At 36.2% G+C, this 16,303-nt stretch overlaps 1 protein-coding gene across 2 annotated transcripts in view; it reads right to left on the bottom strand.

The window, feature by feature from the left end:
• FGD4 (FYVE, RhoGEF and PH domain containing 4) overlaps positions 1 to 16,303 on the bottom strand; it is a 42,362-nt gene that overhangs the window by 14,448 nt on the left and 11,611 nt on the right. The window contains exons 4-9 of one of the 2 annotated variants that reach the window (XM_054080443.1): positions 9,320 to 9,409; positions 7,375 to 7,520; positions 2,858 to 3,014; positions 1,576 to 1,714; positions 938 to 996; positions 177 to 323 (exon numbers count right to left, since the gene is read on the bottom strand). In XM_054080443.1, coding sequence (XP_053936418.1) covers positions 177 to 323; positions 938 to 996; positions 1,576 to 1,714; positions 2,858 to 3,014; positions 7,375 to 7,520; positions 9,320 to 9,409 — 738 coding nt within the window. Of the gene's footprint in view, positions 1 to 176; positions 324 to 937; positions 997 to 1,575; positions 1,715 to 2,857; positions 3,037 to 7,374; positions 7,521 to 9,319; positions 9,410 to 16,303 lie in introns of those variants that run through there. The other variant, XM_054080451.1, reaches the window with a different exon arrangement.

The raw sequence follows: 16,303 nt of genomic DNA, 5'->3' as shown, positions 1-16,303 counted from the left end.
CTGGACATTGATTCCATTTATTTAAAACCACGTATTCCATTCTAAATGTGCTTTCTTACGCTCTAATATCACTAGTGGAAAGGCATTGACATCAACTAGAAGAGGACTTCCCTCTCTCTTTGGTAGTTCAAGTCTAGAAAGCTATACAGCCACTCCTGCAAACACTGCATACTTACTAGAAAAAGATACCGTTCTTGAGCAGACGTATTGCGAGCAGCAAGTTTAAGGATCTGTCCTTCTTTTATCAGTTCATTTGAAGGGTTCACAATATCTTCCTCTTCTCCCAGCATCTCATAGATTTCTAACAATTTCTTTAGATTCTCCTTTACAGTGAAAATACAGTTATAAAACTTATTAATTAAAAGCACTGATCTCTGAGCACGTTTTTGTGATGAGAGCTTATGTAAGCCTGGAGAATATTAGCTTTGAAGAACATATATAAACCTGGTATGTATGGTCAGCCATACATACTGATTAAATTAGTTGACACAGTAAAAAGCACTTTTAGAAATGTTATCTCTATGGTAATGTAAAAATGCAGTTATACATACAGCCTGCATTATTTCTGATCCAAACTATCTCACATTCTTAATGAAGTACCTATCATGCCAGCCCAATATGGCAGTAACTACTCTTTAGAAACATTATTGTTCCACTAACAGAAATGGGTGAAACAAGGTTAAGAGTCCAGTGTAGTGTAGGCTATTTGAGCCAAAAGAAGAACCTAGTCTGTCTCACTTGAGAGAATTAGGTGCAATGCCACAGTTTGTCTATTATTCCCAGGAACTGTAAAAATACATTAAGTAGTATCAATCACTTGGACCCAGGAAACCCATTTTTGCCATTCTAGGGAAGATCTGCAAATTATGCTCCTAGCTTCACCAAATACTCAAATATAATATATTAAAAATATAACGGGAAAACAAGGATCATTTACCATTTTTCTTATTGCACTATTAGAGTGACTTGCTGCAGTAGATATGATTTCCAGGGATTCTAGACAGAATAAAAAGAAAAAAAGTAAAACAAAAAAGCTGTATTTTTACATATTTATGTACTACATAGGAAAAAAAGAAATCTTTCAAAAACTATCTGACAAATAATTTTGAAAAATCTATGGAAATATCTTGCAGTGTCCTTGTGTAAATACAGAAAAGAATGTTTAAAAATGGGCTGGGTTTTTTTCTGTATGGAGCTTAGAAATACAATAATGAGTCTGACTCCTGTGCATAAAGCAAACCAAAATGTGGACAAAACCAACCAAACAAACAAAAGACACAACTCCTAATCAACCGCAAAGCAAACAAATGAAAATCTGTGCACTATTCCAAAACTGAAGTAAAAGTTAAGTGCTCCAGAAGAATACTAAAGTCCTTACAGTTTTTATATTAATTTCATCTACTATTCGAACAGGTATTTTTTCAAAGAATCTTACAACTCTACTGAAGAAATTCTATCATTCTTTTCAGAGGGACTTTGCTTCTTCCCCTTATTTTTCCTGAAAATATCTTCAATTTACAGTATCCTCTTACAACTATCTTATTTCAGCTATTTCAATGACTAGAAGATATTTACTTTCAGCATCTTTCCAGTCTAGGGAATCCTGAGGCAATTTCCTTAGGTAGTCCTTTAGAAGCATCTCGTAGCGTGGAATGCGTTGTACTGGTTCTAGCATGTGATGTTGCAATGTCAAATTTCCACACACTTTTTCCTTCTAAAAAATTGTAAACATATTTAAATGTAGCAGGCAAAAATGTTATTAAGATATAGTAAAATAAAAATATGACTGATGAAACATAAATAATGTATTCTGAAACATGCATGACAGATCTTCTGAAAGAAATCAGAACTTTACCAAACCACATAATTAGAAATTCTTTCCTAAAAATCATTTTTAAATCATTCCTATGTATCCAGTAGTAAACGGCCAATTCACAAATAAAAGTTCTACCAAAAAATCTCCCAAACCCAGGCATATTTTAAATTAGGTTTGTAGTAACTCAGACAAGAGAATTACTTCTGAATTAATCAGAGAAGTTCATGACCACTTATTAGAAAAAGTCACTTTAATGGGCTACAAAGGTATATCTTACCTATCTGATGAGAGAATGCCTTCTTTAAGTTCCACTTATAAAGTAAAATCCCTAAGCAGTGTTTTAAGATGCATATTCATTTCCATAATCTTAATTAAAATATTACATTAAAATGCACATAGTTTTCTTCCCTGGCTTAGAATCACAAGACCCTATAGAGCAGTAAATTTAAGTAGAAATACTTTATCCCATTCCTAGCTGCTCAGTTTGCAGAAGGAAGACAAATACCTGTCAGTTCACAGAGAAACCTACAGGGAGCACTATAGGGTATAAAACTCATTTTTTAAAAGACTGATGCATTGCGTAACTGTTAAGCTTTCTATACCTTTTGTGGATCAGCATTTAAGATTGCATACTTACTTCTGAAGCATACTGCTCTGCCTAACAGCAAAAGTGTGAACCAACACAATAGTTATGGATTCAGTGCAAGGATCTATAGTTCCACTTTATCCTAAAACAGTATTTGCTATTGATATCTACAACAAAATGTAGTGGTTTTTCAGTATTCTCGTCTTTCAGCCTTCATACTTTGGCCTCTATTTTGCAATGGAAAGTCTGGATTTGAGTGGGTATTTGTGTACATACGAAGGGAGAAGGAGAAGAAACAGAATTCAGTGTGAAGTGGCCAAACCAAACAACCCTCAATTCTAAGGGATGTGACATGGTATTTAATTTTCTCTTTAATCCTTTTTTTTCACCCACAAATCCATATATTTTTATGTATGTGTGTATTACTTGGAGATCTACATTATTCTCCCCATTACCTGAATGTCCTGAACAATGAACTTGAATTGAGGTGATCGTTCAGTCCATGTTTTCACCAATTCCATTGCATTATCAAAATTCTTCACATACTCCCCATACATCTTAAGGAAAGGAGCTAACTTTTGCAGAATATCTCCAATTCTGGGGGTGGTAGTCCTGTAAAGTAAGAGGGTGGAATCTCAGAGCAAACAGGAAAGAAGAAAAGGTCACACAAGGTTATAAAACCATTTCAAGTGTTTAATAGAGAATCCTTCTGTTTGGGATCACCCAATATAGAGTTGTAATGTTACCATTAAAATTGACCACAATTAACACAGAAAGTGTGTTTGTATCCTCTTTGATGATATAACCATTATAGATCATGTAGAGAACTAAAGAAAGAAAAGCTATGTATAATGAAAACCTGAAAGGTTTTGTTTAAAAAACATGGCCTAAAATTTATTTTATTTGCAGTTCCTTAAAACTGCATTATCTTCTTCTTTTGACCATACTTTACACTCTAAATATCTAACCTGTGGTTTTGTTTGACGACCAAATCAATACTGTAAAGCCTTCTTTCTGTGCCCAATATAAATGCATGTATTTAAATTTTTAGAAATCATTATTTATCTAAAAAAAATTATGAAGCAGAGAATCCCTTGGATTCCAGTCTTTTGTGAGAACTTTCCTACATCTTTCCTGACCACTGATAGCATCTTCAAATAAAACAGAATAGTAAAGAACCTGATGGAGAGGCAGAGAGAAGTAACACACTCAATGCAGGCAAAGAAAGCGAATGGCACACATGTATATCCAAGAACAATAGGAAACATGTTTCACATTTCATTTTCAAGGGCGGACTCAGAAACTCAGTACCTCTGAATTTCTGAAAGTCTGAAATCAATCTTGTGGTAGTGGGCTAAAGCAAAGCGATCTACTGCAATTACTTCAGCAGTCTACTCGAGCCCACCACTTTGAGAAAAAAAGCTGTGCAGACGGGAAAAGTTATTTGAAAAGTGAATGTTGCCAGGACTGTCAAAGGCTGGTCCAGCTCCATCTGCCTTCCGTGAGGCAGAAGGCAGCTATGTATGACCTGGCAGAGGTCTGAGCTTGGGCCTGGCAACCAGAGGAGGGGACAAGACAGGGTGGGAAGATGGTCTTTGAATTCATCAAAGCTCTCTAGCCTTCATTAGCTTCACATAATTGTTCAACCACTCAACATGCAAGCAGACACAGACACTTTCAAAGGCAAGCTAACAATTTAAAACAAAACCTCCTTCCTTTTATTCACTGAATGCTATTTCCCTGGGTTGTCATTTTATTGCAAAAAAAAAAACTTATATCAGAAAAGACAGTGGCAATCTTTTGTATCTAAAGACACTGGCACAAAAAGTAATACTTCTACTTAACTGTTTCACAATTATTACTAGGCAGACTTTAAAAGAAAATGTTAAAACTTTTGTAAACCAGAAGAAGTAGCAAGAGTTTGCTATGCTTGCTCCTTGGATCTCCATGGCAGCTCATTTACACAGAGCACTGTGTAAATTTCACTAGAAATTTCACTGTCTCTGAAGTTTAAAAAATTCACAACTACTTTTCACGTAAGGCTCTTATATCACCAAAGACTGAAGCTGTGAAAACACAAATTCATCATTATTTCAGGTTAAGAGAGACAAAGTCCACATCACACAAAGAGCTCTGAAAGAACAGGAAGGACAAGGGAAGTCACAGAAAGCAGAACCTTTTGAGAGCAGTATCCTCCCCTGAGGGACTTAAAAGTATAGACAACTAGTTCATCTCACATACAAACACTATGCACCATGAGCCAAAAAATGCGAAGTTCTACTAAATGCCATCAGGTCCAGAACAGCTACTGTTCTCTTGAATAGAGAGATCAGACAGAGCACTATTCAATGGACCCAAATCAGCACTGCACTATTGCCAGACAACAAAGAGCATCATTATATAGGCCAAGAAACAGGACTTCACATTGTAGCGCAGGTACAGAAACACTTCGTATTTCTGTGTTATCAGACCATGACCAAGTTCACACATGCATTCTAAAAACTCAAATATGAAATAGCTTACTTACTAATTATGATTTGTAGCATCTCATTTAAAACTATCATGGCTGCAAGACAACTAAGCAAAGGTCTGTAAAATCACAGCACAGCAAAGATGACTACAGAACAACTGCTTTCTCTTCTCATATACAAGCTAACCGGCATTCAACAAAATTGCAAATTGCAGCTTCAAAGAAGAAATCATACGAGTAAATCAGCTCAGCACCACAGATTCCAAAACCTTGTGTTGAAAGAGTGGAATTATCTCTTCACTAAGCCCCCTGCCTCATGCTATTAGGCTGTGTTCTTGAATTCTTCCCCAGGTATCTGCTGTTGGGTATTTTATTTGATACGGGATTACTGTTGTGCTCTGTTATGCTCTTTTCACAGGAAATATATTTCAGCAAGGCTGTTTACAGTGTTTTCAAGCCATATATTCTAAAACATATATTCAGCTCCAATTGTTGTTCAACACATTCAAAATGCAACTACTAGACAACTTAATTTCCATACCACAAGCTTAGATTTCACAGAGGAAAGAATCTGCTTCTGATCTGCTTTCTCTGTTTCAAAAACTATTTAGCCTTACCTTAAGTTTTCAAAACAAATCACAACTCAAGGAAAGCATCAGCATTTTTTATCCAGCTATTTTTATTGGAAGCTAAAAAATGGCAGTGCTTAAACCTACCAACAAAACATACTTAAGTATTTTCTACGTCAAATTAAGGGAACTGCTGAGTAAATTTGTCTTTTTGTGTGGCAGAAGCTGTTGTTTCAGAGAATGGTGGTGGTGAGACAAAATTATCCCAGATTTTTCTTTCATCAATGAATAGATATTTGTTACTTCAGCAGCACCCTTTCTTCTCACTCCTTCCAAAAGTATAATGTTCTAGGGATATTTAAATAGGTGGTCTCAGATAAAGCATGGAGGTTGTTTCCAAGCAATGTAGGAAAGATAATATCCTTCTGATGCAATTTATTAGTTTTGCACTAGTAGTCAAAGTTCATCTGCAAAACTACTTTACAACCTTTGAAGCGATGTAACTATACACACATTATTAGTGTGCAATTCAGCATTTTGCAAATATGTAAGGTAATGCAACCCATCTTCTATGCTCTATAAAGCATCTAGAGCAAAATGTTAAGAGCACATCACAAATTGCATTTCAGATATACACAGCACTGACATAATATGCTGTAAGCTGCTTTTTAAACATTTTCGGACTAAATAAAACTCCACTTCTCAAGAAAATGCACTCTATTTTAATGCAGGCATTTGTACTTCCTAGTGGATATTTTTAGTTGATCTGAAGAAAAGAGTGGATTTACCTTACGCAGTCGTTCTACAAGGAATGTAAGTTAAGGCTTAAACTTTGCTACATTCCATGATGCTTAGGTTTTATTTACTTTCTTACATTATAGACTGTACAAGGCTACCATGTATTTGCGCATGGTAACTATTCTATTCTGAAGTCAGGAAATATACAGCTTGTTGTCTGAGGTCCCACTGTGTGGTCTGAGATTTTTTCATATATGTCACAAGAATACATTATTTTTTTTTATTTTTTAGTGTGATTTTGACAATTAGGTGTTCTATAAAACTGTAAGTAGAAATGATATCTGGAGAAACTCTAAAATTCCACATGATAAACCCCAGATAACATTCAATACAGCAACCAAACAGGTGCTGAGGTGAAACAACTGCATGAAACAATATTCATAAATTTTTATTTGGTTCAGTTTGGGTTTTCTTCTTTTTAAATGAGGCGTCCCCTTTTCCAACTAAGTTAGGGAAACAGCAATGTTTTGGGACTTCTTTTTCTTTTTTTTTTTTTGACATGAGACACCAAAAATGCATGGCTGTACTTTAATATCTCCAGAACAGCTTACACCAAGGCAGGAGTAAGATACTAAAATAGTACATGATCATTACAGAGGATATCTCACCTATCCTTCTTACTTGCTCTAAACAGAGGTTCTATCAAGAAAAGCTGGAGAAAAAAGTGTTCACAAAACCTTCCTGACCTGGATGTAGATATAAAACAGAACACCAAAACAGAGAAAACCAAAACCATATCCCATCTCATTACAGAAAGCAGTAATGACAAATGCTACTGTACTACAAGCGTAGCACAAAACAAATACATGCTGTTTATCCCAATTTCTTATTATGTGCAAGAAATTCATCAGGTAGTACATAATTTCAGTCTGAATCCCCAATTTAGCAAGACTTTTAATCATGAGTAATCTCACCATCTTCAGCAAAATACTTATACTTTATTTTGAGCAAATGATGCAAATCCTCTACTGAGTCAGATCCTGATGAAGAGTGGAAGAACAGATGATGTTCTGCCCCCAGTACTTCCTGAGCCTAGAGCACTTGATTATGAAGGTACCTTCTCTACCTCAACCCTGTGACAGAATTTCTACACACAAGGTTTTAGTAGTACATTAACCAGTGAATCACCTCTTACCATTCTTGCATTCTTTTCTCAAGTTCTGGAAGTAAGAATTTACTGTGGAAGGCATTTATCGACGAAATATTTGAAAATATTTTGTTAATCACTTCAGCTGGAAATGAACCTCTGTTGGCCTCTTCAAGAAGTCTGGAATAGAATACCTGCAATACAGAAGAAGAGCCCCCAACCTATCAGCCTATTATCTTTAAACAATGGAAGACTACCTATCCACCCCTCCTACTCCAACTGAGGCAAGATTAATATTTCAATAATATAGACAGGTAATGACTAACTCATTTATTGTCAGAATTTAAAAATTTCTCCTCCGCTTACATTTCACTTTTTTTTCTTGTGAGCCAGGAAAGTGCTGCAGGTGGAGCAGACATAAGGAAAGCCATACTTAAATACTGCCATTTTGGATTAGTTCCAGGCATCCTGTCTGTTCTAACAGCTATCATCTCAGTTTTCCCAATCTTCCAGTTATATTTTCCACTCTTGTTTTCTTCTCAATTAGCATGATGTCTGATCACCATTTAGCTCAACCACTCTCCTTCTATGCTGTATCCCCTTATCCTTTTGAAATCAAAAAAGTGCTTCAGAAGTTTGGGTAAAGGCTTGGCAAAGAAGAAAAACTCAGAAGACAGGAACTTGGATAATCCCAATGGAGACAGCAAAAGTGTCTTATAAGGGAAAAAGCCATACGCTTTTACCTGTACTTTAAAATACGCTCATTTTGCTGCATCTCCGAGAGGACAGTTAGTTAATTTTGACAAGTTACTTCAAAGACTATAAAGGTTACATAACTTTTTAACCAAGTTTAGAAATATAACAGTCCCTTCCCAGTCTTCTCCTTTCTTCTCATTAGCAGCAGTTGAGCAGCTGTGCTTGAAACTCATTTTTCAGAACTCTGTCCAGTTAGTATTTGGAAAACAAGCATAAGAGTAATGCACTTAATGATCGCATCAAGAAAAATAACTATACATAACCCATCAGAAATATCTATGAATTAATTAAACATTTTTCTTTTCATTTTTAACCTTCTCTAAATCAAAATTCTTTTTTTTTTTTTTGCAATACTTTGCCTTTTAAAATGCACATCATACCTGTCCCAATGCAGGATCTACTTTCATGAGGATGATTACTTAGATCCTTGAGCAGTCTGAATAATTATTATATCAGTTGATGCTTTTTACTTTTTCCTCAACACTGCATACAAGACTTAAGCATTAGACTGAGAAATTTAAACAGTGATGTCTGAGACAAATATCATGAAGTAAGGCAATACATAGCTATAAGTACCCAAATAAAGTGGATGTAGGTGTTATGTGGGAAAGTAAACAAGGCTTAAAAAGGAAAATACGCAAGAACTAAAGACTTTCACATTTAAGAAATGTCAGTTTGAGTCAACAGAGCACAAGAATTAAAATCATTCCTTGCAGAAGAGTAATTTCTGCTTACTTCAACAGGAATTATTCTAAGCATACAGTGGGGAAAATAAGGCATATACAATTTAGAATGGGCATCTTCCTAGGCTCTTCGGAACTAAAAAAAGAGTTCTGTTCGGGTGGCTCAAAGATTTGAAAGATTTAGTAAATTTCTGCTGGGCAGGCAATTACAGTATTAAAAGATTACAGTCTTCTTGTCTGTGCCACCAGATGCCACAAAATGAGTGTAGCATTATCTATCCCCTTTGTTGGAAGGGCTACCAGTAGGAGGTTCACACTACTATTGTTTATGGTAACATTTATACACAGAGAACCTATTCTATACTTTTTAAAGACTAGTGTTCTTAAAATAGAAACATAGGGGAACTTATGTGGCAGCTGCAAATGTCTGACTGAAAAAGTCAGCAAAATGTGAAAAACATTCTAACTTTTACGTAATTTATATACACACTTAGGCATAGCCATTCCAGTGAATTTAAGGCAAGAAAATAAAAACAAATTCAAGAACAATGTACCCCATCTAGGAGATCAAGTCGGCTAACGTAGGCTTTTTCTGTCTGCAGAAGTTCACTGGCAATTTTGTGACGTTTCTGTTCATCTGTCTCCTGGAGAAAAATAAGAAGAGCTCTTAAGATACTGGAGGAAAAAAATTAGTATTAACAAAAAAAAGTAGAGAAGATAAGATTACGTTACAGTCCAAAAGACAATTGAAATCCAAGCTTCACATTCAGCCACAGACATCCCATTTTGAAAAATACAAGTATTCCAGCAGTTTAATCAACACACATAAAAGTCAAAGAAGGATAAAAATCAACTGCTGAGTAAAACTCAAAGACTAAGACATTTAGTATTTCTCATTTTGTACAGGGGTCTTTGTCAGAGCACCAATTCTCTACTTAATATAACAGCTCACCTTCTGGTAATCGAGTTCCATTGCCCTTTCAGAGCAGGAAGAACTGATTTGCAGAGTAAGAGAGAACAGATGGGATTAGTCGGTGTTCGTCCCCACCCCCGTTTTGAAAGTTATTGGAACTGCATGTTCTTTGCATGACAGAATTATTGAAAAATACCATACAAAGTGTTTCATGTTCATCAATACACTCATTCCTGATTAATTGTTGATTGCAATTAGAGGACTCCTTCACTTTATGGAAGTCACTTTTGCACCTTAAGGGAAGTTTTTCATGAAAAACACTTAAGAGTTTTTCATTCCACAAAATGCATTTTTCATTCTGCTGAATAGAAACTTAAAATGTTCATTCAAATTTCAACATTAAACTAAATATGTAAGAATATTAAATTATGAGTTGCTATGAGAAGTTCTTCAAAACAAACCATGAACACACAGGCTTCTACAACATTAAAACTTCAGGGAAATGCCTCATGCTCACAATTCAACCAAATGACACTTTCATTATAAGATTCTTCTTCCAGATCTACTGCTAATGCTTAAAAGCGTTCATGTCTACTGACATCTGAACCATTTCTAAGTAAATGGCAATCTTAGCACGCTGCTTATGGGGAAGTGGTAATTTTCTAGACAAATTGTACAAAGACTTTATGAAAATTAGAGAAGAGCTGGAGAGAGTTATTTCTGATTTCAAACTGCTTTTCACAAGAGAATGATAAATACTTGCAAGTACATTTATACAGATAGTCTCCAGAATACCAAACACTTAAGTGTATACTCTTTTCACTTAAAGGACTTCAGTGGCTTTCCCCCCCCCCCCCGTTTTCAATACTCAATAAGTATTTCAAATTTGAACATATTTCAGTTCTAATCTGCAGTGTTAACAGTCACACTGCTACACGGCATACCTCCTCCCTAAATACAAGCTTTCAATAGTGACTTCAAAGCTGTTCATTAAATCTGTTTAAATCAGCACAGCAACCACAGTAACCTACAGAACAGCATTTTATGTGCTGTCAAGAGACATTGCAGGGAGCTGGAGGATTAGCTATTGCAGCTACCGCATGCTGTTTAGTACAGTCATTTACTAAGGATTTCATATGAGGGCTTGAGGCACAAAACCATGAAGGCTACTGGCTCCTCGGCATTATTTTCTCTCCCCCAAACCCAACACTTTCTCCCTGAAGCACTGCTATAGAACCAATCAGCAGTTTTCATAAGATTACCTGATTAGAAAAGGAAATCACACATAGCAGACTTGAAAACATCACACAAAATAAGCAATTCAGAAAAAGCATTTAATCTTCACTCCTGAGTCAGGGCAAACCTCTCTTACTCTCCTGCTATATTCTGACCACAGCTTTCTTATCCTCTCAATATCAATCCTACACATTTTCCTAATCGTTAATTTCAGTCTCCTTTCTACATCAATCACACTACCCAACTCAGGCATCTTCTATGTAGGAAAAAATGAACATCACAGATGAGTTACTTTTTAATCACAGCAACATGTTCCTGTTCCAGCATGAATATACTCACCTACAGGGTTAGATCAGTGCAAGAACAGAATTATATTGCTAGTTTACTATTAGGCAAGTCCTCAGTTTCCCACCTCACCACCTCAAAACTTGCCCACAAGTTACATGAACTTCCAGTTGTGTTTTCTACTCTTAGTTCCATCCTCCTCCCTACTCATTCTCCCACTTCAGTGTCTTATCTGGTATCCTAACCAAAGAAAAGCATCTGGTTTCCACTAAGTCACTCCAGCTTCATTCCTGTTGGAAACAATACGGCACGGGCTGTTTTGCTAGTAATGGCATCCATCTCCTGCGGAGCTTTTCTTGATGGAAGTGGTAGCCATTTGTTATGAGCACATGGGGTGAATTGGGACAAGACATAAAGGTGGACACATGGGTGCTGGCAGTGCCATGCTACAAGGCAAGGCACATTTGGTGGAAAGATTCACCATTACACAAAGCCAGTGCCACAGCTGGCTTAAGCCAAGTTTCCTGCTTTCAGGGAACTCAATTGCAGCCAAACCCAATTAATGGAGCACACTATGCTGTGCTGCACCTATGAATTCATAGCAGGTAGACTCCAAGAAGGGCAGACCCAAAGTTGGCTATTCTGAGTAGTAGGAAGCAACTCTTACAACACAATTTGGAAATAAATCCTGAATGATGGTTGTGACAGTGAGAATGACATGAAGCTATTTGTTATCAGAGCTGTTCAACAAAATAGCCTTGAAAAAACTCTTGCTATAATAGGGAAAAAGAATCTTAAAAGAAGAAATTTTAAAACTCATGAAAAACACAAAGCTAGTATTCAACTTCTGAGAACTTCAATGCTTCCCTAAAGAATTACTGTATCAAATCTATAAAGAACTGCCGTATCAAATCTAATTGTTAACAGTAAAGAGAATTTTACTTCTGTGTTAATTTACAAATTAAGCTTTATTTTCACAGGATATAACTATAATAGCATATCTCTTTCAGAAGCAGGATAATAAGATAACAGAAATTAAAGATATGGGCACATTTTTTTCTGGAACAGTTTTATATTTTCTCCTAGGATTTCTAGTCCATTAGTATTTATATTGAGTTCTTTGCCATTAACAAAAGAAAAGAGACAAAAATGTACTACAAGATGTACCTGGACACATACTCTATTACTTCAAGCACAAGATCCAAATTATTTCAGGGAACCTTTCCAACTTCCGTAAAAAAAATCTGTAACACACTGCAACTCAACATAGAAAACTAATCAGGAATGGTTAGCATGATATGTAGAGCCTGGTCATATTAGAGTTATGGGATTTCAACTGCTGATCAAAATATCAGAAATGTGAGGTAGCATTAGGTTCCTGAGGTCTACTTCAAAACAGAATGAAAAATGCCTAAAGCAGCTCTTTAAATCACTTAAGCAATTTAAAAGAATGCACGTCTAATCTTTTCCAAATAAACGATGAAAGTTGAATAAAACACTATTATTCATTCTATGGCTGCAGCTGAAGTGAATTCTCAGTTCTACTTGTCTTGCACAAAGTAACCTTTGAAAAATTGTCTAAAATTGGAGTTTTAGTTACATCTCTTTAGACAATAAGTATATAAAATTTGGCAAGGTGCATAACTATTCCACATATTATAATTTTTTTATTTCTTTTAATGAAATGGTTTATATGCTAAAGCATAGGTATATAAACAAAAAAAACAAATGCATTGCTTAGCAAAGACAAGATATGAAAATAATTCAAGTCATCATCTCCAATGATGTGAGAAAGACATTTTCCTGGTTGAATCATTTATTAGCTAAAGTATTTCAAAATATACTCAATGAGACCATACTTTCCTTTCTATCCAAACATTTTGCATAGTGCATCAAGCAGGACTGCGAACTTTTACCTCTGGATAGGGTGCTTAAAGTAAATATTTCATCTGGGTTTAGTTACATATCCTTTAGTACACAGTTGCACATCCACAGAATCATTACATCACTTATGGCTACTTAAGAAATTGATGTGAGTAGTTTTTACCCATACTGTTCTTGAACTCTGAAGTTAAGATGATGTATGAAAAATGCTGCTGAGGATATGTGCTCTTTGCATCTGCGTTCATATTTCCTAACACTGTTTTTCCATTATCCTAAACTTGCAAATATTACAGTAATTTAAAGCAGACTTCACATCAAATTAAATCCCAATGTAGCCATAACTTTTTACCCAAGCCATTTCCATCAAGAAAACAATACCTACCAACATGATAGTGATGCTGTACATAATCCAACCCTATTCAGGTATTTAAGGGCTTTGCTGCACTATATTAAGTCACACAGACAGGATAAGAGATGTAGAATATGAACAAATACCATTCAGTTTATGTTGTGTTTGTTTGTTTGCAATGCTGAGATTGGTCTAAAGTAAGAGAGTGGAATTTTCTTTTCTAAAACAATTCATATCATAGCTGCTTCATGATTCAAAGCTTTCTTCCCTAAGTATTGGGAATATAAATGTAAATTTCCAGAGAATTTAATATTTCCTTTAGTCTCTTGAGTCATCAGTTTCTGAAATCAAGGAATACACTAAATTTTGCAAGACCTGCATTGAAAGTCCTGAATGCTACCAACACCTTCTGGCATACTAATCCCATGCAACAGTCCACTGCACAAACGATGGGCGAGTTTCTTGCACAGTAGCCAAGAAAAGCAGTAAAGATCCTGGTATCCCTAAAAAGATAATTCTTCCAAAGAGGATTCAGACGTTTATATTGAGTACTGAAGATATACAGCTTTGTTCATGATTTACTTTTACTAAAGATGAGCATAAAATTGTAGAAGCAGGAAGAATCTGGTAGACCCCTCTTTCTCAAGTGTTGCAATGGTAAAAATTTCTTGCCAGAACGTTAATTTAGCAAGGAACTTTCATCCTTTTAAATCAAAACTTCACCTTATATTTAGAAATTTAGGATCTGCACAGGTTTTGCACCTAAAACACCAGAGCACCCAATATTGCCATTAAAAAGGAGACACTGAGTAAGGACATTCTTAAAGATGCGCAATGAGTTCTTCCCCATCTGTGACATGCATGCACACAGTCTATATCCCTCATTCCTACTAATCTCACAACAAATATCAAAACATTTGTCATCTCGTCTTCAATTATTTCTAGCAGCAGATTTCTCACAAGATGTTATTCAGGATGTTAATTGATTGGGATGTTCTTGTACTATTCAGCCTCCGCACTTCAGGCAAACCAAATTTTGTGACAGAAGGTGCTTCTGCTGCAAAGCAGAAAACTTTTCTCTTTGAACTGTCTTTCTCCTTGTGATATTCGTGGTTTGCGACTTTCAAACTAATACAGTAAATAAGAGAAATAAAGCACACTCTGCTCTGGTCATTTGGGGAAAGTGCAAGAACACTGCAAAATTCAGTAACCTTTGTCTAAATTTTTCCAGAACCTGCAAGAATATGACTTTTAGTCAAATCTACAGCAATGAGGAACAAAAAAATAATTGTCAGAGCAACTTTACTTCAAAATAAGCTTTCTTCTCCAAGTCTAAAAAGCAAATTATTTTTTTCCAGTTTTGCACCATTCCACAATTTATTTCACCCCTTCTAGCAGTGGACTTTGGTTATTTCTGCTCTACAGATATGCATTTACAAAGAAATGGCACCACTTTCTTTTCTTCTCTGAATTAGTAAATATGGCTTGTAGGAGAAAAAAAGAAGATACTTTGCATCAGTATCAGAGTATATATATATCAGATATGCAATTTAAAGTTTCTCTATGACTCACATGCATCTGCTCCTATTGCGTCTAATCATTTGCACCTAGACTTGCTAATTAAAAAGGGCAAAAGAGTGCTCTTAGTCTGTGTAGTGCGAATTCAACTGTACTGCGTGCCAGTTACAAGATTCTTTACTGTCTAAGTGAGTGAGCAAAATAGCAGACTGTATGAATACTCTTGCTCCTTCCCAGTGCCTGCTTGGAAAGAGTAACATCTTAAAGCTCTACCAGACCTCTCCTGTTCCTCATCACCCTCTCCCTATTCCACACAGCATGGCAGTAGCTACTTAGATGTCCATAGGGCTCATTTCAATCTATAGGTTGCATTAATCCAATCTAAATCAATGTTTCATTTTGTAAATAGTGGCCCTTAGATCAGTCTGTGGTAGACACAGATCTTAATCTCACTGGACTAAAGGAGATGTCCACACGTCGCAAGCGAGCTGGTATCTCAGCAAGTGCCGTTTTGACCCAGTTCAGTCTTACAGATGTAGTTCCCCAGTCATGCTGACCTAAGAGTCATCCTGAATGGGCTTCTTTTAGTTTCTCATAGATATTTCTGGGCCTTTTTGTTTGGGCTTTCTGTTTTTGGTTAGTTGCTCTTTTTTTTGTTGTTTTTTTTTTATCTTCCTAGCACCAGCAAATAATACCCCTAGTAGCAGTCACATTACACCGCAATCTGACAATCTGATTATTGGTAGGGCAAATTACATGTGTTTGTCACCCAGCAGCTCAAAGATAGACTTTGATGAGATTGCTTCCATCAGTATTTGCCCACTTCTTTCCTGGACTTTACAATAGGACTGCCTCCCATTTCTGCTTTTTCCTGAAAATGCTGCCAGCACCTTACCGTGTGACTTGGATTAAAGCGTAATATTGACACGCACAGAGCATTCAGCACTTTATTGGCACATTCTGGGGAAACAGGCACTACTGAACAGGAGATAGAAACATAATGAGAGGTGTGGTAGGTTAAAGGTGCCTTGGACTTTGACCAGGCTTATGTTCGGATGGGAATCATAATGTTCATACATTACCGGCAAAAACAATCCCCTAGACAAACCACAACACCACAACTCCCCGCCCATCTTCTTGCCATTACCTAGGATATTTTATCCTGTAATACAGAAGGATTTGAAACCCACCTTTCCCTGCCACAGAATTTACCCTCAAGCATGTCACGTATGTGACCCCTAGCAAACCAAACTCAAGGGCTTGGAGAGGTCTGTAGTTAATTGATGCAGGTGTACTCCTGACAGGCAAGTGAAGAGCTTTATCAGTGCTCAGCTGTTTGGTTCTGCAGTGAAG

This window comes from Cuculus canorus, chromosome 1 (assembly GCF_017976375.1).
Source record: "Cuculus canorus isolate bCucCan1 chromosome 1, bCucCan1.pri, whole genome shotgun sequence".
NCBI lineage: Eukaryota > Metazoa > Chordata > Aves > Cuculiformes > Cuculidae > Cuculus > Cuculus canorus.
The sequence above is the reverse complement of the archived record's forward strand: the minus strand, read 5'-3'. Positions and strand labels throughout refer to the sequence as shown.